General features: G+C 39.1%; 2 protein-coding genes across 9 annotated transcripts in view; both read right to left on the reverse strand.

The window, feature by feature from the left end:
• Positions 1-4,476, reverse strand: part of si:ch73-103b11.2 (myosin-2 heavy chain) — a 92,101-nt gene extending 87,625 nt beyond the window's left edge. For 4 of the 8 annotated variants that reach the window (XM_049480301.1, XM_049480299.1, XM_049480302.1 and 1 more), the window contains exon 1: positions 3,737-4,475. In XM_049480301.1, the coding sequence (XP_049336258.1) occupies positions 3,737-3,859 (123 nt within the window). In that variant the 5' untranslated portion in view covers positions 3,860-4,475. Of the gene's footprint in view, positions 1-3,736 lie in introns of all 8 variants that reach the window. The other 4 variants (XM_049480300.1, XM_049480298.1, XM_049480305.1 and 1 more) reach the window with 2 other exon arrangements.
• Positions 4,477-6,411: 1,935 nt separating this feature from the next.
• mfsd1l (major facilitator superfamily domain containing 1-like) lies at positions 6,412-22,895 on the reverse strand. Its single transcript, XM_049480308.1, has 13 exons — positions 22,740-22,895; positions 20,581-20,681; positions 19,155-19,273; positions 18,150-18,205; positions 17,453-17,596; positions 15,753-15,911; positions 14,764-14,879; positions 13,743-13,843; positions 9,751-9,862; positions 9,449-9,586; positions 8,187-8,326; positions 7,957-8,068; positions 6,412-6,950 (listed from the first exon to the last, which is right to left on the reverse strand). The coding sequence occupies exons 1-13, from the start codon at positions 22,759-22,761 to the stop codon at positions 6,816-6,818; spliced, it is 1,455 nt and encodes a 484-aa protein (XP_049336265.1). The 5' UTR covers positions 22,762-22,895; the 3' UTR covers positions 6,412-6,815.
• Between the last annotated feature and the right edge of the window lie 3,120 nt (positions 22,896-26,015).

Below are 26,015 nucleotides of genomic sequence, written 5' to 3' on the forward strand. Positions count from 1 at the left end.
TGTACAACTGCAGGAGTGAAAACAGCGCTAATAAAGTAGTTTAGTTTCACTTTCAGTTTTCGTTATTTTATTTAAAAATAAAAATATCAATAAAAAACAGATGCCTACATCTCAGACTATTTTCCCACACTTCACTCATCGCGCCCGTTTTGTCCACAAGTCGCGGACGAGAGACATCTGTTATTCTACACTCGCTGCTGCTCTGCTGGCTTGCGCGTGAATCGATTCATTTGTTCAGAACACTAAGTTTATCTGAATCCTGCCACACCGACTGCTGCGGTGTGAATCAGTTTTCTTATGAACTGAATCAAATCGCGCCTACTAATTTGACTCATTTGAAGCTAGTGACTGGGCTATATACAGTATCGAAAGCATCGAACGCTAAAGAACCGAATCGTTTGTGATGACGTAGTATCGAAAAAGAATCGAACCTTCGGTACACCGTCCAACTCTACTCACAAGATAACACCTCACAACTTCCACAGGTGTGAGCACTCCAAAGCCATCCCCTGATGCGTTAACATGATCAGTTTACTTTTTTCATTACTACTAATCAGTAATTATAATGTGTTTATTATATAATTAGGATGCATTAGCAATAAAAGCCCCTGTGGGAATTCTCCAGTATTCCCAGTAGCCGGTTTATTCCTGGCTCTGGTGCTCAGCTGTGAAAGCTGTGTAAAGCTCAGAGTGGTGAGGTTCAGGTGTGTTCTGGAGAAAAAGCTGCTGAACAGAGATCTCCACAAACTCTCAGTTAATCTCCCAGACTGTTCCTCCATCTGATCCCAGAACCAGTTTAATCTGCCCAGTAAAACTGTCCTTACTGAACTAACTCACGCAGTTCTTCTTCTGCAGTCTCGCTTCCTCTCAGAGCTTCTGCTAAATTCTCCTATAAGAAGGTTTAACTTCTGAGTCTCTTTTTCTTTTACAGACCCTTCTTTATACTCTGATGGAGTTTATCCTGTTAAGCCTCACTTCCGCTCAGTGGTTCTATAGAACTGCCTCATAAATAAAAATACACTTGTTAAGACTATGGTTGAGGCAATATATCAATATTACAATATATTGTATAATTTTAACTGTATCATATCGATATGTGGTTACATCACTGACCAGGGACAACAAAGCTACAAACCAGCAGAGAGTGAAATCGACTCTCTACTGACCGAGATGAAAATCGTCTTATTCGAATATCAGTCAGCAACCGCAGGATGCAAGTGACCTACAAAAGGAATGGCAAATGGCAAATAGTAGCTGGGATAAAGTACACAGCAAGAACAGTTCGTAACAGGCTTCTAGAGGCAGGACTCAAGTCATGTAAAGCTAGAAAAAAGCCTTTTTAATCAATGAAAAGCAAAGAAGAGCCAGACTGAAGTTTATAAAAAAGATCATAAGAACTGGACTATAGATATCATGTTTAGATGGAGATCTGCAGAGGTGTACTCTACTGTTGGCGGTTGTTATATTTATGTTTTATGTTGGGGGAGGGCATCTGCCCGTGATTGGCTACTGGCCCATGCATTGCAGCTACTGTGGACCAATCAACAACTCAATATTAGAATACATTAATCAGGTTCTTTTTTTTTTTAACTCTTTTAGCGGCCCACACACAGAGCATCCCACAGGGAATTTATTTGGTATTTATTCATTTTATTTATTATACTTCAACTTGTTATTATTATTTATTTTAGTTTCCTAATTTACTTTTTTATAATTTTGGTGTCATTTTAGTTCTCTGTTATTTTTTTTAATTTGTTTTATATTGTATTATTCTAATTATTTATCTCTTTGATTTATTGCTTTACATTTTAGCCTGTCCGCATATCCTTTTATTCTGAATTTACTTTTTTTGTTCTTAATTAAATCTTATATTGTTTTCTTGTTTTTATAATTTAAACTTATTTTTCAGTCCCTTTAATTTTGTAAATGCTCGGCTGCATTGAAAATGAGGGGTACCCTCAATGCACTACAGAGTGGAAATAAAGATTGGTTGGTTGGTTAATTGGGCGATTAGGTGATTGGTTGTTTGGGTAATTAGTTGGGTGATTGGTTGGTTGGTTAACTAGGCGATTAGGCGATTGGTTGGTTGGGTGATTGATTGATACTCTTCCCCCCCCACCCACCCCCCCCCCCCCCAAGCACACAGGCCTAGAGGAAAATCTGGACCACCAGTTACAGTTTATTACCTGGAATTAAACTTCAACAGCCAATCAGAACCAGAACTTCAGAAACACAGTGAGAAGCTTACAGAACCAGCAGGAACCTAAACACACACACACACACACACACACACTAACTACACTACACACACACAGACTGAAGTGACAACCCTTAAACTAAGGCTTTTCTAATTGCTCCACCACACACACACCTCACGCTGTCACACACACACACACACGCGTGCACACACACACTCCAGCACCTGCTGATGACAGGTAGTTGATGTGTGTGTACTTCAGCTGTGTTGTCAGTGTGTGTGTAGTTCTGTGCATGGATTGTGTACAGTCACAGTGTGTGTGTGTGTGTGGCTAATCTGTGGTGCTCATTGTGTTGAAGGTGTGTGCAGTAAGAAAGTGTGTGTGAGTCGGCTGTGTGAGGTCCTCATTACTAAGCAGGGGTGTGTGTGTGTATGTGTGTGTGTGAATGACTGTAGATGCCTAGTTTAAGAAAGACTGTGTATTTGTGTGTGTGTGTGTGTGTGTGTGTGTAGTTAGAGAGAGGGAGAGTGTGTGAGTCAGACTCACCTGTGTGAGGTCCTAATCACTAAACAGGTGTGTGTGTGTGTGTGTGTGTGTGAGAATCCAGATACCTGGGTGGTGAAGTGGGCATATGTAAATATATAGTAAGAAAGTGTGTGTGTGTGTGTGTGTGTAGGAGAGTGTGTGACTCACGTGTGTGAGATGTCCTTATCACTGAGCAGGTGTGTGTGTGTATAGTTATTGTGCAATTCGAGTGTGTGTGTGTGGGAATAGAAAATGTGTATACATCATCGCTGTCCTATGAAAAACACATATCTCCATTCTTGTGGATTTTTAGTTTACTCCATAATTTCTCCAAAATTACCTGAAATAAACCGTTTTCCAACTAACTTGAAAATGATCTCTTTCCTGTAAGTTTGCTATTCTGGAGATGCATGTTTTTCATTGGACAGTGTCAAAATGTATGTGCATGGTTACATACGTAGAGAGTGTGTGTAGTATAATGTGTAATATGGTATGATGTGTGTATACGCAGATGCAAGTTATAGTTATTGTGTAAGTTTACAGCTCGGGAAAAAAATGAAGAGACCTGCACTTCAGTTTCTGAATCAGTTTATCTGATTTTGCTATTTATAGGTTTATGTTTGAGTAAAATGAACATTGTTGTTTTATTCTATAAAACAACAATATTTATTCTATAAATACAGAAAATGAGAAATGGCTGAAACAACAAAACAAGATGCAGAGCTTTAAGACCTTAAAGAGTTTTTAATCACAGTTTTCCTCCTGCATCTTGGCATCATGTTCTCCTCCACCAGTCTTACACACTGCTTTTGGATAACTTTATGCTGCTTTACTCCTGGTGTAAAAATTCAAGCAGTTCAGTTTGGTGGTTTGATGGTTTGTGATCATCCATCTTCCTCTTGGTTATATTCCAGAGGTTTTTAATTTGGTAAAATCAAAGAAACTCATCATTTTTAAGTGCTCTCTTCTTTTTTCCAGAGCTGTATATGTGAGTGTTTATATATCAGACTCACCTGTGTGAGGTCCTCGTCGGTGAGCAGGTGTGTGTCTCTGGGTCTGAAGCAGTTCTGGCACTTGCTCTTGTTGAACATGTTGGCCTGGAACTTGCGGCACGGCGTGTCTCTGTTGGCCGCCATGGTGCGCTCTGGGCTCGGCCGCGCTGCGCGGCGCTGCCCGCTGATCCGCTGCTCCGCTTCAGAGGCTCGAACTGCGCCACAGCTGCTCCCCGCCCGCCGCCTGCTGCTGCCCTGCGGCCCGCATACCGAGCCGCCGGGGCCGGGGGTGCTGGAGGAGCCGGTCCGGTGGTGGGGTCGGGGGTTGGGGGTTCGGTGGTCGGTCAGGAGGGTCCGGTAGATCCCGCTGGGCTCGAGCTCATCTCCGCGCTCTGATCACAACTCAAACTTTCCGTGCGCAGCGGCGGAGCGGCGGGGACGGATGCACGGGTCCTGTGCGCGTGCGCGGCGCGGTCCGGACCCCCCGTAGCACGGGGCTCGCGAGGGGGGCTCCGGGTTTTTTTTTTTTTGCTGTTTGCTTTTTTCCTCGCGCGCTACGAAAATTCCTACGAACGGATGAAACACAAGCGCGCGCGCACGGGTTGCACGGTTGCAAATAACGTTAGGTGCCGTGTGCACGCGCGGACAGCGTACGTACGAACGAAAAACTTAGCGCGTGGAAAAGTGAGCAAATGCAGTTCAGTTCGTTCGTTTACCTCTCTCTCTCTCTCTCTCTCTCTCTCTCTCTCTCTCTTTCTCTCTTTCTCTCTCGCTCTCTCACCGGGAAAAGGGGCGGAGCCAAACCGGATAATAAACAGAAACAGAGATAATTCATTAATTAATTGTTTTAAACATTAGAATAATTGTTTAAACCCCGCCCACTCCCACAAGCACTCTCCAATCAATATTCTAAATTCACAAAACAACTCTGATAAAACAACCTTACACCCAAAAACAACTAAAAAAACCCTTTAAATTATTAAACAGCCCTGACGGACAGCGGTTCCGGCCAATCACAGATAAGTACCCGCCCACCGGTGAGGTCACAATAGACTCCGCGTCCAATGGGAAAACCGTGTCCACTGTTTTCTTTTCTCCATGAACCAAAGAAAAAGTCAAGTTTGGTGGAAAGTGCGAGAATTTGGAGCCGTTTGATGTGGATTAAAGTCGAAAAAAATACATTGAAAAATAATAAATAATAATAAACTTAATCACAAATTCAGTTTTCTCTTTTTATTCCTCAAATCCAAAACAAACTCGCAACAAACTTCCCAAAAAAAAAACAACAAACCCAAAACGCAGCTGCGCAGAATCAGAGCTGCAGGTAGCGCCCCCTGCCGGAGCCGCGAGACACGAAATATTTCAAATATTTGGTTCATAAATATCGTCTTATAAACTCATTTTAAACTCATTCAGAGCGGGTTTACTGGGGTTAGATGTTCTAAAAAGGCCAGAAAAAAAATTAAACATCAATATAAATGTCCATTGTTTTTCAGTAAAGTTGTTTAATTTCATACAAACTAAAAATAGTAAAGAAAGAAAGATAGATCTGTATATATCTGTCTATCTGTAAACGGAGCAGTGCAGTAGATGTTGCTAATGGTCATTAAATAATAAACAGAGCAAAGTGCAAGCTGAAATGACATTGATTATATATAAGTGACTGATGTGCCATAGAAATAGAAATAGAAATATGCAAACGTTACAAAATAAAGAATTAAGAATAAAATGTATAAATAATATTTATCTACATTTACTCTGAATAAACACATTATTTTTTATGATTTTTTTATGACAATGTTTTTTATTGAATTTTCTTTTTCCAAACAAAACATAGAATGGCTTGACAAAGGATGGTTAACAATGTGATAAATACTGTAATCAGACAAACAGAAACAGACCAGCTGGGGAAGCAAAACAAAACAAAAAAACAAAAACAAAAAAAAAAACATAAAAAACCTATATAATACTAATACACTAATACACTCTCCACCGATTCATCATCCTAGTAGGATACAGGCCTCCCCACCGATCTTTAATTAATGAATTTATATAATACCCATCATTTTAAAATAGTCTAGGAATTTCCTCCATTTACCATATTATTGGTCTAATCTGTATGATCGATACGGCCCTAAAATAATAATCACGATATTTCATGATATCTTCGCGATAACCCTATTCTTAACGAAATGACAAAACACTGAATAAAAAAAATATTTCAAGAATACACTACTGCAAATGCAAAATGGAAATTAAATTTTATTATTGTATATGATATGATATATGATATAGCACACCCCTAATAACTGAGATATTAAAAAATGAAGTCAATGATCCAGAATATCATGATACTAATAATGATAACGCACTTCAAATATCTCCATATATCCAGGATTAAAGTAAAATAAATGATACTGTACAGATATAATCTGTATCTAGTAGATATATAATGGCAAATGAGAACAGTGTGAATTTTTCTTTTGATAAAAACAGTAAAAAAGTAGAACCCTGATACTTTGATAGTGATAATTAGGGGTGGATGGTATGGTACCATATTTCAGGGTATAATGTCATTCACCATATTCAAAAATGTTGGTGATATTATTCCATAGATCACCTATTATTCCTTATATCACTTGTTATCATCATGTGCATATCATCAGTCCTGCAAGATAAGAAAGTCCAATACAGAGTCATTTTAAAGAAGAAATGTTTATTTTTATCATATAAAACTTTACATTTGTGTTCATGAACATGCAAACACTGATTATTTCCCTTCACATCGACTTACAAAACTTTTATCTCAATTACAAAACTAAAAAAAAGTTATTTTGTTTATACAATAACAACCAAACATTATTATTATCATCATCACTACTATTATAATTTATCTGCTGTTATTATATTATTACAGTAACACTAGAGCGGTCTCCGTCCACAAACACTGTCGGCCAATCAGAAGCTCCCTCACCTGATGCCCAATATTTATTTAAGCCTGTATAAGAAAAGTGTGTTTCCCTTTAACATCCATTCATTTATTATGTTTATGAGAAGGAGAGAGAGAGACAGAGAGAGAGAGAGAGAGAGAGAGACAGGTTTAGGTGTTGATGGAGGTGTTGACCGGGTCTTCCTCTCCTCCATCCTCTTCCTCGTTCACCAGCGGTTCTGTATCTGTCGGCACTTCAGCTCTCTGCACCTGTGATCGCTTCGTCGTCCTGTTCAGAATACCTCCCTACACACACACACACACACACACACACACACACACAGTTGATAGTTTTAACGTAGTTAATTTTTCTCCCAATTTCCCCCCAATCACTAGTGATGCCCCAACACTAGCATCACAGCGCTAACGCTCGGAGGAAAGCGCAGCGACTCTGGTGGTTCTGATACATCAGCTCACAGACGCAGCCTTGTGCAGATCTACATCACCCTTGGAGTGATGAGGGGAAAGAGAGAGCGCCATCTACTGTACTACTGTACCCACCCAGAGAGAGTAAGACCAACTGTGCTCCGGCAGCTGATGGTGAGCTGCATGAACGGGATTCGAACCTGCGATGTCCTGATCATAGTGGCAGCGCTTTAGACCTCTGGACCACTCGGTGCTAAAACTTTCTATGTTTGAAAGAATAATAATAAATGAATTAAACTGTTCTGTAACTGAAATGAGTCTCTAGTTTAGATCATGTTGGTTCCTCTATGCTGGATATAAGACGAGATTGAGAGGGTTGGGTTTGGAGGTTCTACAGGTTCTGTATGGATCCTGCAGCACATTTACCCACAGATGTTGCTACAGCTGGGCCTGTAGATCCTGTAGCTCCACACTCGTAGGTGGAAGCTGAAGCTGCAGAATCTCAGCTGCTCCATAAATGCTGGATTAGTGATAAATCTGGAGAATGGGCAGTCAACGATCTCACACCAAGAGGTACACTACCCAAACAAAAGCAGCTTCCATTCACAGCAGTGTCTTGATGGTTTTTGGGTTGTTTCTGAGTATCCAAACTCAGCTGAGAGAAAACTGGGCTTAAAATGGTTCTAGGAGGCGCTCCTCAGTCGCCTACATTTTCAAAGTTGCACAGAGAAGCTCCCAGTTGTATCCCATCATGATCACTAGCAGGAAGTGAAGAGCTCTTGGTTTTGGCTAGTTTAAAGAAGTTACTCAACATTCAGCACCACTAGATATTAATAATAATTAATAAAGGGAGTTGATTTCAGAAACCCCAGTAAATAAGATGTACCTGTCTGTGATCTACTATATTCAGTAGAGCTGAGGTGATGATGCAGCTGATTGTATTCGCCAGCATGAAGATCATCATCTGCTGCCACCGCCACAGAGGAATCTTAGCATCACTGTAACACACACACACACACACACAATCAATCAATAAAATCAATCAATCAATCAATATGCTGCATTGTAATACACTACAGGAAGTGCAGGGGGCGCTGTAGGGTAGGTGTGTGTTACCTGCTCTTGGTTCCCAGGATTTGCCCCACAATCAGGTTAGAGATTCCGATGCCGATCATCTGCACTGAGGTGGCCAAACCCATCGCCGTCCCCAGAGTGGCCTGAGGGACCACCAGGGGGATGGAGGGCCACATACTCGCCTACAGCACACACACACACACACACACACACACAAATTTATTAAAAGTTATTTAAGTGAACTATCACTATAACTGAACTATAACTGAAATATCACATGGTCATAAGTGTTCAGACCAGGGACGTCGCCGGTCCTGGGCCTCCGGGGCTTCAGCCCCGAATGATTATCCAGTAGCTCTGAATCATTTCGCTCAGCTCAGCTGTACTATTAGTGAATAGAAAATCTCTTGACGCGAATCACGGAGCCACTTCAAGCATAAAGTTCCGCCTTTCAGGAGAAACAGCCAATCAGCTAGCTGGTTTTGAGGAGCGTGGTGGAGTAGTACCTGACACCACATATATATATGTGTGTGTGTGTGTGTGTGTTTAACTTTCCCTGATGTACCTGATCAGCCAATAACTTTTATTTTCAAATTGTTTTTATTAATTTAGAATTGCAGGTGTTACTGTAAACTAGCATAAACCTAATTTAATTTAGCTAACCAGTTAGCTAGGAGCTGGATGTTGTGGATAGCCAGAATTTCTACCAGATCCAACTGATCAGCTAATAAACTACACATTATATATCAGGATACTTATTGTAATTTTGGGGCTGAGCATACCCTGGTTCAGACCCCTTCACCTGCCCAATACAATCCCAACAGTGAAACATGGTGGTGGCAGCATCATGCTATGGGGGTGTTTTTTTAGGTGCAGTGGCAGGACCACTGGTTGCAATTGAAGGAAAGATGAATGTGGCCGAGTTCAGAGATATCCTGAAAGAAAACCTCCTCCACAGTGCTCTGACCTGGACTGGGCAGAAGATTCACCTTCCAACAACATTTTAAACACACAGTTAAAATAACAAAGGAGTGGCTTCAGAACAACTCTGTGACCATTCCAGACTGGCCCAATCAGAGCCCTCTTGTTGCATCATTCCTAAGAAGACAAACGGTGCTCCTACTCAATACTAAACAATACTTTTGATCATGTGATGTTTAATTTTTAATGGTTTAATAAATGTACTTCTACATTTCAGGTATTTTTCTGTCGAGATTGGGTGCTGAATGTACATTAATGAGAAATAAAAAGAGAAAAAAAAGAGAAAGAGAAAGAGGTAGAGAAAGAGAGGTAGAGAGACTCACAGCAGCAAATGAATAGGTGACTCCGAGCCAGATGGTGGAGACGAGCGGAGGGACGAAGGTGAACGCCAGCAGCCCAAACACCGGCAACGTCAACACCGCACACAACACCGCAAACACCCCCCTCAGACCCACGTAATCCTGCACACACACACACACACACACACACACACACACAGTTTACAAAATCATATAAGCAAACATGTAAAGACTGGGGGTAATGAGTGATGTGTGTGCCTGTATTTGTGCGCACAAGTGTGTGTGTGTGTGTGTGTGTGTGTATGTGTGTGTGTGTGTGCACTCACAATGAGGATGCCGACAGCAGCAGACAGCACCAGAGAGCTGTCATACACAGCCCCAGCGATATACGCCGCCTCCTTCTGACTGTAACCTGAGTACTTATCCTGAATAAACTTACTACACACACACACACACACACACACACACACACACACACACACAAACACGCACGCGCACACGCACACGCACACACACACAAACACACACACAAACACACACACGCACGCGCACGCGCACACGCACACACACACGCACACAAACACGCACACACACAAACACGCACACAAACACGCACACAAACACACACACATACACAAACACACACATACACAAACACACACATACACAAACACACACATACACAAACACGCACAGACACACAAACACGCACACAAACACGCACAGACACACAAACACGCACACAAACACACAAACACGCACACACACAAACACGCACACAAACACACACACAAACACGCACACACACAAACACGCACACAAACACGCACACAAACACGCACACACACACGCACACAAACACGCACACAAACACGCACACATACACAAACACACACATACACAAACACACACATACACAAACACGCACAGACACACAAACACGCACACAAACACGCACACACACACACACAAACACACAAACACGCGCACACACACGCGCACACACACGCACACACGCACGCACACACGCACACAAACACACACACACAAACACACACACACAAACACGCACACAAACACACAAACACGCACACAAACACGCACACAAACACGCACACAAACACGCACAGACACACGCACAGACACACGCACACACATACACACGCACACACATACACACGCACACACATACACACGCACACAAACACACAAACACACTTCATTAGATATTGTTGAGCTTCATGTGTGTGTTGTATTGTATTCTTGCTATATTAAGTCGATTAGTTTAGTTTGGGTTTCACACTGTAGTTTATTGACTGAGCGATTAAATTTTATTTATTTTTTTTATAATTTGTATTTAAAATTTTTCCCATTTTCTCCCCAATTTACACGGCCAATTACCCAATCCACTCATTAGGACTCCCACCATCACTAGTGATGCACCAACACACCAGGAGGGTGAAGACTAACAACACATGCCTCCTCTGATACATGTGAAGTCAGACTCCGCCTCTTTTCAAGCTGCTGCTGATGCTGTAGCATTACCGAGCAGCATCACAGCGCTAACACTCGGAGGAAAGCGCAGCGACTCGGTTCTGATGCATCAGCTCACAGACGCCCTGTGCTGCAGACATCACCCTAGGAGTGATGCGGGGAGAGAGCGCCGTCTACTGTTCTGAACCCACCCCGAGGGAGCAGAGCCAATTGTAGAGCCAATTGTGCTCCCTCTGAGCGCCGGCAGCTTGATGGGGGTTCAAACCCGCGACCTCCCGCTCACAGTGGCAGCGCATTAGGCTGCTGAACCACTCGGCGCCTCGATTGAAAAACTTTACTACATCCTGTTAATCATCATCATCTACATGGGTGGAGCCTCGCTATACTCTACACTGATTGGTTTGTCAGATTGATGAGGTGTTTCTTTCCCCAGGTATCTCCCTGCCAGAATGCATCTCTATTCTTCGAGTGCAGGTTTGTTCTGCATCAGAATGTTTTAGTATCAGTGGTAAATGCACTTTAGTACAGGGAGGCTTATCTATCTATAGTAAATGTGCTGCAGTACCTGTAGAAATGTATTTTAGTACTGGCACTAAGTTCGTTCTCAGGTCTGGGGTAATGTGCTTTAGCAAATTTATTTGGATCATTTAGTAAAAATCTTCATAAACATGTTTTAGTACCTGTAGAGAATGTTACACTACCATATTTATTTAGTACCTTTGTAACTGTTGTAGTACCTGAGACTGCTTAGGTCCTGAGAAAATATCTGTTTCAGTACCAGTTGTAAATGTATTTCAGTACTAGGAGGCTTTTCTATCTATAGTAAATGTGTTGCAGTACCTGTAGGGTTGTCACAATACCAGAATTTTGACCTTGATACCGAAGAAGAAAAAAAAAACAACAACAATAAAAATGTCTGAACATAAAATGTTTATTTTAGATTGAACTGCTTTGCTTGAGTTTTGTTATTTCTGTACAGATTAAGTGTTTTATGATAAATCTGAACCAACTCTACTACTGCCGGCCTTACACCAAACGATTTTCAAGCAATTTTTAAAGTCGGGATAAAATCAGGAGAGTCTGGTTAGAGTCGAGGTGCAGTCGATCGTTCAGTGTAAGGATGGTTACGACTGAAAGTTTTAGTCAGTCGGGTTCGCGTCCTGCTGCTCCGATAAAATTAACCTTGAGACTCCAATCAGGCAAATAGTGACGTGAACAATTCCAAGAACCAATAGGAGAAGAGCTACAGGAAGGACAAGAATATGTTTCACGTGACCGTTCACGTACAAACGATTTAAAAAAAGATCACATTTTGCAGTTAATAGGCTTTATATGGTTCTTACTTTAATATGTACATTATTTTAAACACAGGCAGCACTTTAAAATCATTATATTTAAAGTTATTTTATTTTGCACTACTTTTTCTTATTGTGCTGTAGTGTTATATTTAATACAATCGAGTTTAATAAATGCATATTTAGCAAGAATGATGTTTTTTATTGCATTAATTCTATCTACAACAAAGGCAAATGTATAGCAGTGAAACTGTGATTCTTTGCTATAATACAAGAGTGTACCAAAGCTTATTATCAGAACTGCACACAAAATATATTCTATTAAAAATATCAAGAATTAACAGTGTGGCAGAAAAATAAACTGTTGATAAGGACAAATATTGTGAGTCTCTGATAATAAATCACAGTACTAACTGTAATTTAATTATTTGTAATTTAATATGTAATATGTATTAAAGTATGTAAACTCCACCAAAAGCATGATGGGAAATAATCTCAGAAAGAATCTATTTGCAGTCTTGCAGTTAGTGATTTTTAGTCTTTGTAAAATCTTATTCTGTGAGTAAAAAGTCTGTGAGGAGTCTTTAGATGTGAGAGGGTGTGAGACTTCAGTCTGTTAAAAGTCTTCTTTTTTAAAGTCGTGTAGTTTATGGACAGATTAACCTGTCCATTTCTCAGCTCTCTGTAGAGATCAGACGAGAGAGGATGTCTTATATTTTAGCTGTCGTGTTTTATTATTTGACTCTTTTGACTCTTTAAAAGCTTGTATCTGGGCTGTACACAGTATTGAAATCATCGGACGCTAAAGAACCAAATAGTTTGTGGCGACATAGTACTGAAAAAGCCTTGAACGCTCAGTGCATCGTACAACTCTTAGTACTTGTAGTAAATGTATTTTAGTACCGGTTCTAAGTCAGTTCTCAGACCTGGGGTATTGTGTTTTAGCACACTTCTTTTGAACCTATATTAAAAATCTTGGTACCTGGTTACATGTGTTAAATTACCTGTAGAGAATGTTATAGTACTGTTTTAGTGTGTAACTGTTGCAGTACCTGAGACTGCTTAGGTCCTGTAGTTTATCTATTTCAGTACATAGCTGTTTTAGTACCAGTGGTAAACGTGTTGCAGTACCTGTAGTAAATGTATTATAGTGCAGTTACTAAATTCTTTTTCAGGTCTGGGGTAATGTGCTTTAGCACATTTATTTGGATCATTCAGTAAAAATCTTTAGAAACATGTTTTAGTAACTGTAGATAATGTTATACTACCATATTTATTTAGTACCTGATTGCATGTGTCCAGTAGTTTCTCTGTTTCAGCACATAGCTGTTTTAGTACCAGTGGTAAACGCTTTTTAGTACAGGGAGGCTTATCTAACTATAGTAAATGTGCTGCAGTACCTGTAATAAATGTATTTTCGTACTGGTACTAAGTTCATTCTCAGGTCTGCTCTTTTGTGCTTTAGTACATTTTTACTAAAAGGTCTAAATAAATATTGAGAATATTTCCTGAGGCTGTGTATAATGTACCTGGCATCAGCGATGAACGGGAAGATCCCATTGTAGAAGAACATGATGGTGAGAACCAGCAACCAGTAACGGAGAGAAAGCAACCGGATATCCTGCACTCTCTGTACACAAAACACACAGTAAAATAACACAGCTTAACAAACCTAGTGTCACAGCTTCTCTCCCCAGACCATCAGGGTAATGGAACACAGATCTGTTTTTTTTAGAGCAGGGTAAACACAATAATAAAACAAGCTATGTAAAAGTGCTCCAATTTCCTATATTTGTGTTCATGTGATACAGTGTCTGTGTCTCTGTGAGGACTTTTAAACACTAAAACTCAGCTCACTGGTGTCAATCAGTCATTTATTTTTTTAAAATAGGGCTAGAAACAGCATGCAGTTCATTCCTGTGTTATTTGTGCGAATAACACATCAGTGTTTATATACTTTACTCAGTAATTCAGAGCTAAGAAACAAATGGTTAGAGTTAGTCTATGGAGGAAAAACACCACCAGCCAATTACAATTGAGATAGGTAGGTGTATGTATAGAACAGTTCTGTTTACACTAGTCAAAGGTAAAAATCCACCCCAGGGTTTTTCCAACTGCCTGAGCGGCTCTGCTGCGGCTCAGCCAACAAAACCCCGGGGGGGATTTTTACTTTCTGGACCTGGACTACCCACCTCTGTGTTTGTAATTAACTATAAGTTTAAATAGGATCTCTGGTGGATTTGGTGTTTTATTCTAAGGCTCTAAGACTAGGTCTGTATAGGCTGAACTGCACTTAGCAGGGCATTATTACACATGTTGTAAAGTAACTTATGACATTGTAAAGACATTCCCTGTCCACTCCTCAACCAGACTAAAACAGTGTTATACCAGATCACCGGAGCACTTTTTTCACTTTTTAAAATGAACAAATAAATGATGGAATGAGACTTTTAAAAACCAAAAATGCAGTTGGCGAATGTGGGCAGCTCTTACTATAATATGATAAGTAGCTAAACTCTGATTGGTTCAGATTTTGAATGATGTACTCACCACTTTGCGGGACTCCTCCTGTATGGCTCCATCCAAACCCAGCTGTTTCATTCCCACCTTATCCAGCACACTGACCGTTATAGCAGAGAGGAAACCCAGTACACACAGTAACGTACCTACACACACACACACACACACACACACACACACACACACACATACACACACACACACACACACACACAGTGTATACACCATAGAACACCATAGAAGCTAATATTACCTCCCACTGCACTGTCCACTGTGGGTGGTAATACAGTGGCTTGCAAAAGTATTCATACCCCCTTAAACTTTCACTTTTTGTTACCAAACACCTCACTTAAATGTTATTTATTAAGATTTTAAGTAATAGACCAACACAAAATAGTGCATGATTGTAAAGTGGAATGAAAATTATACATGGTTTTACAAATTTTTAAATCACAAAAAAATCTGAAAAGCATTCAGCCCCCTTTACTCTGAAACCCCTAAATAAAATTCAGTGCGACCAATCGCTTTCAGAAGTCTTTACTTAATAAGTTAAGAGTTAATGCATCTGTGTGTAATTTAGTCTCAGTATAAATACAGCTGTTCTGTGAAGACCTCAGTGGTTTATTAGTGAACACTAGTGAACAAACAGCATCATGAAGAACCAAGAATGAAGAACTCAGCAAACAGTTCAGAGATAAAGTTGTGGAGAAGAAGTGTAAAGCAGGGTTAGATTATAAAAACGTCTACCAAGCTTTGATCATCCCAACGAGCTCTGTTCCATCAATCCATCATCCAAAAATAATATAAGAAAAACAGTATTCTACACCTGTTTCTACAAACCATCCAAGACATGAACCAACCATCCACCCAAACTAACAGATCCAGCAAGCAGAGCACTGATCAGAGAAGCAGCCGAGACCCATGATCACTCTGGAGGAGCTGCAGAGATCCACAGCTCAGGTGGATCAGGAGAATCTGTTCACAGGAAGACTATAAGTGTGTGTTTGGTGTTAGCTCACCCCCCCACAGCGTCCACTGCATGCCGTACTCCGCCTCGAAGCGTTGCGTCAGGAAGAAGTTCAGAACCGAGCCGAGACGAGAGAAAGCCAGAGTCAGACCGAACGCCAGAGCCAGCTCCTTCCCCTTAAACCAGAACGCTGTGATCCGGTTCTGAACAACTGAGAGAGAGAGAGAGAGAGAGAGAGAGAGAGAGAGAGAGAGAGAGAGAGAGAGAGAGAGAGAGAGAGAGAGAGAGAGAGAGAGAGAGAGAGAGAGATACAGCTTAATCAACAGACTAATCACAACTCTTCTTAAATAATTACAACATACAACACTGTTATCTTATTCATTTATTTTCATTTTGTTAGTATTTATTTATATTTACTTTTTTATGTAAGATATGTTAATATATATATATATATATATATTTGTTTATGTATTTTTATGTATTTTTTACCTTTTGTATATTAACTTCTTGTTTCATTGCTTTGGCAAAAGTTGTTAATTGCAATTCATGCCAATAAAGCTTTTTTAAATTGAAAATTGATACAGAGAGAGAGAGAGAGAGAGAGAGATACAGAGAGAGAGAGAGAGAGTGAGATACAGAGAGAGAGAGAGAGAGAGTGAGATACAGAGAGAGAGAGAGAGAGATACAGAGAGATACAGAGAGAGAGAGAGAGAGATACAGAGAGAAAGAGAGAGAGAGATAGATACAGAGAGAGAGAGAGAGAGAGAGAGAGAGAGATACAGAGAGATACAGAGAGAGAGTGAGAGAGAGAGAGAGAGAGAGATACAGAGAGAGAGAGAGAGAGAGAGAGATTATTACTATTGTTATTATTTTTATTACTACTGTAATTGTTTTCTTGTTTCGGTTAACATTTTTATTGATGTCTTACCATATGTTCAGAGAGAGAGAGAGATACAGAGCGATACAGAGAGAGAGAGAGAGAGAGAGAGAGAGAGAGAGAGAGAGAGAGAGAGTAAGAAGAATACAGAGAGATACAGAGAGAGAGAGAAAGAGACAGAGAGAGAGAGAGATAAAGAATAATACCGAGAGATAAAGAGAGAGAAAAAGAGAGAGAGAGAGCGAGAGAGAGAGAAAGATAAAAAAAGTGAGAGAGAGAGATACAGAAAGAGAAAACTAAAAACGAGGGAGAGAGATACAGAGAGAGAGAGAGAAAGACAAACAGACCTAAGAAAATGAGAGAGAATGAAAAAAGAGAGAGAGAAACAAAAAGAGATATATAGAGAGAAAGAAAATAAGAAAAGAGAGAGAGATACAGAGAGATACAGAGAGAGATACAGAGAGAGATACAGAGAGAGAGATACAGAGAGAGACAGAGAGAGCATGACAGTGTGAGGGGTCATAAACAAAACTCACAACAGACAGACGTGTGTGATATGAGTATTTGTAGCTGGCAGTGTGAGAGCAGCATGTGCATTATCAGCGTGCGAGAGCAGTAACGAGCGATTCTATAGTGAACTCGGGGAGTAAAAACCTATTGTTATTTTGTTGATAAACCAGATTGGTGTTTTTTTTGCACGTAATTAAGGAGAATTTAAGAACAATTAAGTGTAGAATAAAGTAATGGATATTAGTGGTATCTCTGGGGGGGCAGTATGAGCGCAGGGTTAGACAGCTGTGCTATGTGGTGTTAGATGGGGGTGGGAGGAGCTTGTGTATGATGTGGGAGGAGCTTGTGCAGGCTGTGTGTCCTACTGGTCAGAGATCCGTTCCCAGAGCCGAACAGCAGCCGACCCGTCAGCATGAGGGGCAGCAGATACTCCGACCCTTTAAAATGAGACCCCAGAGCGAAGATAGCTGATCCCAGAACAGTCAGGAAGGAGAACAGGAACACACCAACTACACACAACACAAACGCACACACACAAAGTGTGTGTTATCAGGAACGTTTATGCTAAAACTAACAGGAAGTATTAAAAATGCCTCATACAAAAGCTCTGACCAGAAAATAGATGCAACAAGAAGGACCAACATTACATGAGTGGATAAACGTAACTAAGAACATTTATCTAATGGAAAAGATAAGATTCTCAGTAAAAATTCAAATGGATTTATTTAAAAAACACTGCAATAAATGGACAAAGTATATATTAGAAATAAGACCAGATGACTTGTTAGAAATATACATAGACGGAAACATTTGAGATGTAATTTAAGCTAATGATGTAACCCTAATTGGTTTAAGATCATACAAGGACTGATATATTCTTTTATGTATAAATGTATTATTTATATTCATTTTCTTTTTTGATTGCTTTTTGATTTGTAATGGATGCTCAATAATTTTAGGCAATGTTACAACACTTAATAAGAAACTCTTAGTATGAAAAAAAATGTTTTTCTGTAATGCCTTTCTAAACAGAAAAACAAATCCTGCCTCACACACACTTACAGCGGTTTCCCAGTTTGTCGATGAGGAACCCGGCCATGATCACCACCACAGCGTTCCTGTGTGGAAACACACACCATCATGCTGTGATGTAAAAATCTCTTTATTTTAAAACGTTTCTAACTGTTTTCCCTCTCGCTGCCTACTGGTGTTGCAGTGCTGTTAGCCAATCAGAGGCGATAGGTTTGCATGTATAAATATTCATAAGCAAGAGCCGAAATCCTATTGTTTTTCCTGCTCACTCCTCCACCTGTAACGTAGAGGAGGCAGGATGCAAGTGCAAGCCAGTTTTATTTTCCATATCAGAAAAAGTAAACAAACAACAAAACACTACAAAATAATATAAAGAAAAGGTAACTGAAACAGAGGACAAACTAAAAGACTGAAACAAACAAACAAAAATAACAAACAAAGAAACAAATTCAATAAAGCAAACCTGAAACACTAAAGACAAAAAACACAGCAGGAATCAGGCTTAAACAAAACAGATATACAAGATCCGGACAGAGTAACAGGACACAGTCAAACAAAAAGCACGACAGAGAACAAAGGAGCACATGGGGTTTTTATACACAGGCACACACTAGGGACACCTGAGGAGGTAATAAGAGGGTGGAGTTACAAATGAGACACAAGGTGATAACACTAATGACTTCGGCAGGGCTAGGGCGGGGCTAGGGTGGAGACTGGAAAATAACAAAACAATGCCATGTGCTCAAAAAAGCACATGGCTGGGAACACAAGACAGGAAAACAGCTAAGGAGCACAGAAAACTAAAAGAGGGAAAAACACAGGACAGACAGGCTAATGTGTGACACCACCGGACTAAATCAGTGTTAAACTGGATTACCGGAGAACTTTTTTTCTCACATAGGATCCATTCATTCATACTAGAGACAGAACTAGACATTTTAAAATGAATGAAAAAACAGTGAGAAAAGTGAAGTGCGAAAAAATGTAGAGTAGTGTGTGTGTGTGTGTGTGTGTGTGTGTGTGTGTTACACTCACGTCCAGGCGTAGATGGCGTACAGTAGATTGTACTGCTGTGGGGTCATTCCCAGACCCTCCACACACTCTGAACCATTACTGCTGCCAAAACTCACCGTCGAGTTCGGGCACGTCAGATTCTGGAAACACACGGATGTAAGAAACACACACACACATCATACAGTTTAGAAAAATAGAGTATTTATATAATATTGAAATAAAAAACAAATTTCATGAAAATCTGACAAAATATATCAATTTAACCACAAACAAATTAATCAGGAGTGTTAGTCTCAGTGGAATGGGAGCATTAACACTGCTCTATACTCCTGTAAAAACCTCCTCTCTAGCAGAGAGGAGGGAAAAGGAGCGTTACTCTCCAAAGAGACAGGAGATTAACCCTCCAGTAATGTGAGAGTTACACTCCAAACCAAAGGAAAAAAGCATGTTACACTTTGCAAGATCTGAAACTGTAATCTGAACTGAAGTGTTACTCTGTACAGTAACTGAAGCGTTACTTCTGGACACTACACTACTCACACTTAACTTAAATACGATACTTCCACAGGTTTATGTTTAGTATTTGTTGTATCTGCTGATATCTGCTATCTCCTATACTTAATTTGTTCTGTATTACAGCATTTCTGTTTTTACGGTGTTGTGCAGCTGTTACTGGCTGCTAAATCCATCCATCAGTTGGACAATGAAACTGAAACACCTGTCATCATTTTAGTGTGGGATTTTAGGTTTCATGTCTAAATTGGAGCAGCCTGGTGTTCAATCTTCATTAATTGCACATTGCACCAGTAAGAGCAGAGTGTGAAGGTTCAATTAGCAGGGTAAGAGCACAGTTCTGCTCTAAATATTGCAACACACACAACATTATGGGTGACATACCAGAGTTCAAAAGAGGACAAATTGTTGGTGCACGTCTTGCTGGAGCATCTGTGACCAAGACAGCAAGTCTTTGTGATGCATCAAGAGCCACGGTATCCAGGGTAATGTCAGCATACCACCAAGAAGCACCAACCACATCCAACAGGATTAACTGTGGACGCTGTAAGAGGAAGCTGTCTGAAAGGGATGTTCGGGTGCTAACCCGGATTGTATCCAAAAAACATAAAACCACGGCTGATCAAATCACGCAGAATTCAATGTGCACCTCAACTCTCCTGTTTCCACCAGAACTGTCCGTCATCACAATACATTATTGTGCTCTAAAACCAGGAGTTTCAGTTTCATTTTCCAACACCTGTATATATGAAGTACATGCAGAGTCTAAGGTGTAGCCTACGCTAATGCATTAACCACAGAGGCAAGAATATATACAGCTGGATCACATATATACAGCTGAGGCGTTACTCTGTATTATTTTAGACTGTAACAGAGGAGTTACTCTCTATGTTAATGTGTAGTTAATGGTTAGTGTGGTTGTGAGGATTCTTACCCCTTGGAACTGCTCCTGGAGAACACTGGGAATATCGAAGCAGAAGTAGGAGCCAAAGGTAAGCATGCAGTTAAAGAACAGCACCAGGAACCGGTAGTACGCTGTAGGGAGAACAAGAGATTTGATTAAGGGTCATTATACCGAATGGGTGCAATTTGCTTGTTGTAACCTTTCCCAATTAATCTTATTTTTAATTCTGAATCTTACAACTCATATTTAACTATTCAAAACATGTACTGGTCAAACTCTTTACAGCCTAACAGGTTTACATGAACCAAATAAAGAGGTAAAAAAAGTGATTTAATCCTATTTTTTATTTTTTAGAAAAAAATTATCAAGTGAACACTCGGTAACAGATGGGCCCTATGTGCGCACATGTGTTTTTTTTAAAAGGTAAATCTAAACAACTCTACTCTTGCCTCTACTCACTCCTGTTACTGGAACTTACTCCTGTTACTGGAACTCACTCCTGTTACTGGAACTCACTCCTGTTACTGGAACTCACTCCTGTTACTGGAACTCACTCCTGTTACTTTTTATGTTTTGAGTTATAGGAATGAAAGTAACAGGAATTAGTTGTTTTGCATAGGATTAGCAAAAACATGAAAAATAGCTAAATGGCGTCTATGCTAACAGCCTGAAAACACATTCTAGGGATTTTCTCAAAACTTGTATGTTAAAAATAATTAAATACGATCTAAGAATGAATTTAGGTAACAGGACTGAGTGTTGAGATTGAGCTCCTCAGTCATCGTTACAATAAGATCAAATATACAGAAAAAAACTAATGAGAAAACTTAATGTTGGTCTTTCCATGATCCTCAGAAGAACCAGCTGATGTCACTTCCTGTTGTAGATGTGACTTCCTGTTGTAGAACATTCAGATGTTTTAGATGATCAGGGTAACATGTTACCGTAACAGGACAGAGTAAAACCCAGAAACACAACTAAAATGTGTATTTAAGCTTAAATATTATGAATGTATTAAAAAATATATATTGTTAAAGCATATATTGAATGTGGAGTCACACAACAATGCAACAAACAAAATACATCTCTGAAGAATTTTAATAATTATCTTTGATGGTAAAGTTTATAGTTAGAGAGTGGGAGCAGGAAACTAATGCTATTTTTCAGTGTTTTAAATAATCTTTATTAATGTTTTAATTACATATCTTACTTTGACAATTAGGTCAATGTACAAGACACTGTGTTTAATAACAAAATTTATTTTCAAGTTATTTTGTGTGCACATTTATACAAGTAATTTCCTGGGGACAGAAATGGCACTGATTCGGCAGAATATACCTTAAATAATTATTATAAATTGTGCTAGTTTGGTCCATGATCTAGTAAGTGGTGTTGGATAAATAGTTCTGAGAGCTTTGACAGTCCTGTAATCAAACAAAACATAGACATATGAAGAAAAGCTTCTCAGAAATGAACGGAACCTAACTGAGAACTCCTGCAGTACTTTCAGCTCTACTCTATAAGCAAAGATATATACAGCTCTGGGAAAAAATAAAGATATCCCTTAAAAATTATGGGTTTCTTTGATTTTATCAAATAGAAAACCTCTGGAATATAATCAAGAGGAAGCTGAACTGCTTGAATTTTTTGCAGCAGGAGTAAAGCAACAACATAAAGTTATCCAAAAGCAGTGTGTAAGACTGGTGGAGGAGAACATGATGCCAAGATGCATAAAAAAACTGTGATTAAAAAACAACCGGGGTTATTCCACCAGATATTGATTATTTCTGAACTCTTAAAACTTTATGAATATGAACTTGTTTTCTTTGCATTATTTGAGGTCTGAAAGCTCTGTATATTTTTTGTTATTTCAGACATTTCTCATTTTCTGCAAATAAATGCTCTAAATGAGAATATTTTTATTTGGAATTTGGGAGAAATGTTGTCTGTAGTTTATAGAATAAAACAACAATGTTCATTTTACTCAAACATAAACCTATAAATAGCAAAATCAGAGAAACTGATTCAGAAACTGAAGTGATCTCTTTATTTTTTACAGAGCTGTAGTTCTGTTCTTCTGAACAGGGGTTTATAAGCAGGTCCCTCACTAAACCTTCTGAATATCAGCCTGTTTATCTCTTTATAAACATTATCAGCAGCAGCAGCAGCAGCAGCAGCAGGTTCGGTACCTCTCTCCGCCGGTTCCGCCATGCTTCCGTTCTGCTGGTTCTGGGTGAGTTTGGGTTCTCTCTCTCTCTCTGTTTTTTAGCTGTTTTTAGCAGGAGTTAGCTCACACTCTGCTAATAGACCTCCACATAGCCCCGCCCCGCCAGCGGCAAGCTCCGCCCATTCATACACACTGAGTCACATGATTGGCCAATCACGTGTTTGTTTTGCTCCGCGCTGAGGCATAACTTGGCCAAAGTCCCAACCGATTTCCTGTCAACATAAAAGTCCCCCCTCACTATAATTCTGTTTTGAATCTGTAATTAAAATACTGAAAATAATGAACTAGTTTGATCATGATTAGAGATTTAAAACAAATTAAAAGCTTTTTTAACTATATAAACGCTCAAAATAATTTAAATAAAAAAAGAAAAAGTAAGAAATTGTATGTTTTAAACTAGTGGTGCTGGGTAATACAGTAAACTGAAAATAAAAAAATCTTTCAGCCACTGACAGCATGTTTTATACTACGCACATTGTAAAAATCAGTGAATTTCAGAAGTTTCTCTGAAATATCTGTACTAAAAAAGTTCTACACTCTGTTGAACACGTATTTTGTGCCAGGGAACACAAAATTTTGAAAGATAATGTAATGTCATTTTCCTATTGTTTTTTTTTTAACTAAGGGCCCTTTAGAGGCTTCTATAAAATATAAAAAAGGACATCCGAGTCAATTAAAAACAATCAAACAGGTTTTACAAGCTAAACAAAACATTTATACTGACAACACATCTCATTCATTACAAGCAAATATATTTTTTTTATGTACATTATAGTGGACACAGCTTTTTTTGTTGCTAAGGCAGATAAGAGACTTCATAAATAAATTAAATTAAACAAGAAATACAATAAAAAAGGGTTTACATTTACCAAAATTTATTTTGTGCAGATTCAAAGTAATTTTGACAGTAGAGACCTCACAGTTAAAACCAAAAATACCACATCTTTACATTTTATATCTACCCTGTAATTTGCTTCAAGAGGGAAAAAACATTTAGCTAGAGCTTTTCATAAATATTCTGAATAAGACCATTAAAAAATATTTTTTTATTATTATTTCTAAATGTTTGGAGCAAAATGAACTATTTTGATTAATATCTATAAATTCAGCAAATATTATAATAACATGGGTAGACATAAAATACATAGACGCCTGACGTATCAGCACTAAAATAATCACAACTTAACCAATTTATAACCGATTTTCACACGGTTTGGATTGTTACAATCAACAGAGATGTAGTAGTGATTCAGGACGCTGGAATACGTTATATTATGCTCTTTAACAAAGACAGGCATATGGAATGGCGTTATAATGAGTGTATGAATTATTTTTTTTTACAATGGCCCTAAAACACCATCGTAAAATAGCCTACAGATATAAGGGCTGTTACGATAGGACATTTGATTTTGGTGTCTCCTTCATCATTTTCCCTTTCAGAGCTATCTAGCTGCCTCTCTCTCTCTCTCTCTCTCTCTCGCTCTCTCTCTCAGTCCCCCTAAAGCTAAATTAAGCTGAATTAAAAACAATTCTGTAAAGAAAAGTAAGCCAAAATTCTCATTACCAGTTATTGGTAAATCTTGTTCGCAGTTGTTGTCACCGAGAGTAGAACAACCAAGTTATTGGATTTAGGAGGCAAATACTTTTCACACAAGGCTAGATTGGTTTGGATAGTTTTTTTTTCTCCTTTAATAAAAAAATTATATTAATAATTAATAATAATTATTAATAATTAATAATTTTAAAAAGTGCTTTTTATATTTACTCAGGTTATCTTTGTCTGATACTAAAGTTTGTTTGATAATCAGAAAAATATCAGTATGACAAAAAAGCAAAAACAAAAGAAATCTGTAGGGGGCCAAATAATTTTTCAGGCCACTGTATTACATTCTTCTCATTTCTTAATAGAAAATGTATCACGAGAATACTTCTAATACTTATACTAATAAGTTATTAGGAAACCATCTAATTTAGACTGAGTTAACAGGTTCATTTCAACCCTTCCCAAACTTTGTGGCATATTGTTGCCCTTCTTTAATTTCTTTCAGGAGTCTCTTACAATGTTTGGCTGGTTTTGGGGGAAGGACTGAACCATTTTACGTTAAAAATGGGGGGTCAGACTTTAGTCTGTTAAAAGTCTTTTCAGTCTTTTCCAAGTTGACTAGGATGTGTCCCAATCCAGGGGTGCGGTGGACAGTGGTAGGCCAAATACCCAACCGAAATTAGATGGTGCGCATCTGCGGTAATGGAATCTGCCTTCTAATGCTGCCTCCAAAGGATGCAGCCCCTAAATTGGGACACAGCGCACGGATCCTCACTTAAACAGTGTTTTTTTTTAGCATGCATGGAATTGTGTTTAAAAAGAAAGGCTGCAAAAACCTGAATCAGAGCCATCAACAACTTCTACATCCAATAGATCAGGTCAGCAGCAGCAATAAGGAAAGACCATATGATGACTTGAGCTACTTATCGTATAGCTTCTCCCCTCGTTTGATAAATCGCTGATAAATCACCAGGTTTGAGATGTTTCCCTGTTCATATGCGGTATTTAGCAGACGCCCCAATCCAGCGCAATTTAAAACAGTGCTTAATTGTTTAACGTACTTTAAAATATCCAGAGCTAGTTTGTAGAGACTAGCTCTTTTTTTTTTTTTTTAATTGAGGAACTCTTTGGTAAGAACATGCACGCTTAATTTATCTACACATGCAGGCTGTTAGCCACGCCCCTGTAATTCACACCTCAACTAGCCCGAAACCACACCTGAATCTATTCTCAAATCAAAAAGTCCAAAAAAGAACAAGCTTACCGAAACCGTTCTAACAGAATCTAACTAAAAGTATCTTTAAGCCAACTTATCTTACAAGCAAAAGATAATCAAGTAAAGCTTCCAAGCACACAGTACAGTGAACATTCAGACAGCAGCACTGAAATGCAGTGTCAGTCTTTTGAGCAGCTTGTCATGGTTCCCATGGAGTTTACGTGCACCAAAAAGCTCAGAAGCCTTTCCACTGCTGGCACAGGAACAACTGAGATCAGGGGAGATCAAACATTACGAATCAAATTTCAGGACATGGATTTGGATGGGTTTCTGATATTTTCTTTGAAGACAGAGTGTACAGTAGTTTCAAGTTGTGCAACGGCAATTCTGCTACCCCTCTTTACCTATAAAAAAAACGATTTTTGAGCCCTGTAAACTTAAAAGCCCTGCTAAAATATTTATTTTGCTTATCTTGTTGT

This window comes from Astyanax mexicanus, chromosome 6 (genome assembly GCF_023375975.1).
Source record: "Astyanax mexicanus isolate ESR-SI-001 chromosome 6, AstMex3_surface, whole genome shotgun sequence".
Lineage (NCBI taxonomy): Eukaryota > Metazoa > Chordata > Actinopteri > Characiformes > Acestrorhamphidae > Astyanax > Astyanax mexicanus.

Bases quoted from the DNA above. Each gene is read 5' to 3' on its own strand.
- mfsd1l (XM_049480308.1), bottom strand. From the start codon at position 22,761: ATGGCGGAACCGGCGGAGAGAG. The intron at 19,274-20,580 runs GTAAGAATCCTC...GTGTGTTTCCAG, and splicing joins TCCAGGAGCAGTTCCAAGGG to AATCTGACGTGCCCGAACTC. The intron at 17,597-18,149 runs GTAAGTGTGTGT...TGTTGTGTGTAG, and splicing joins CGACAAACTGGGAAACCGCT to TTGGTGTGTTCCTGTTCTCC.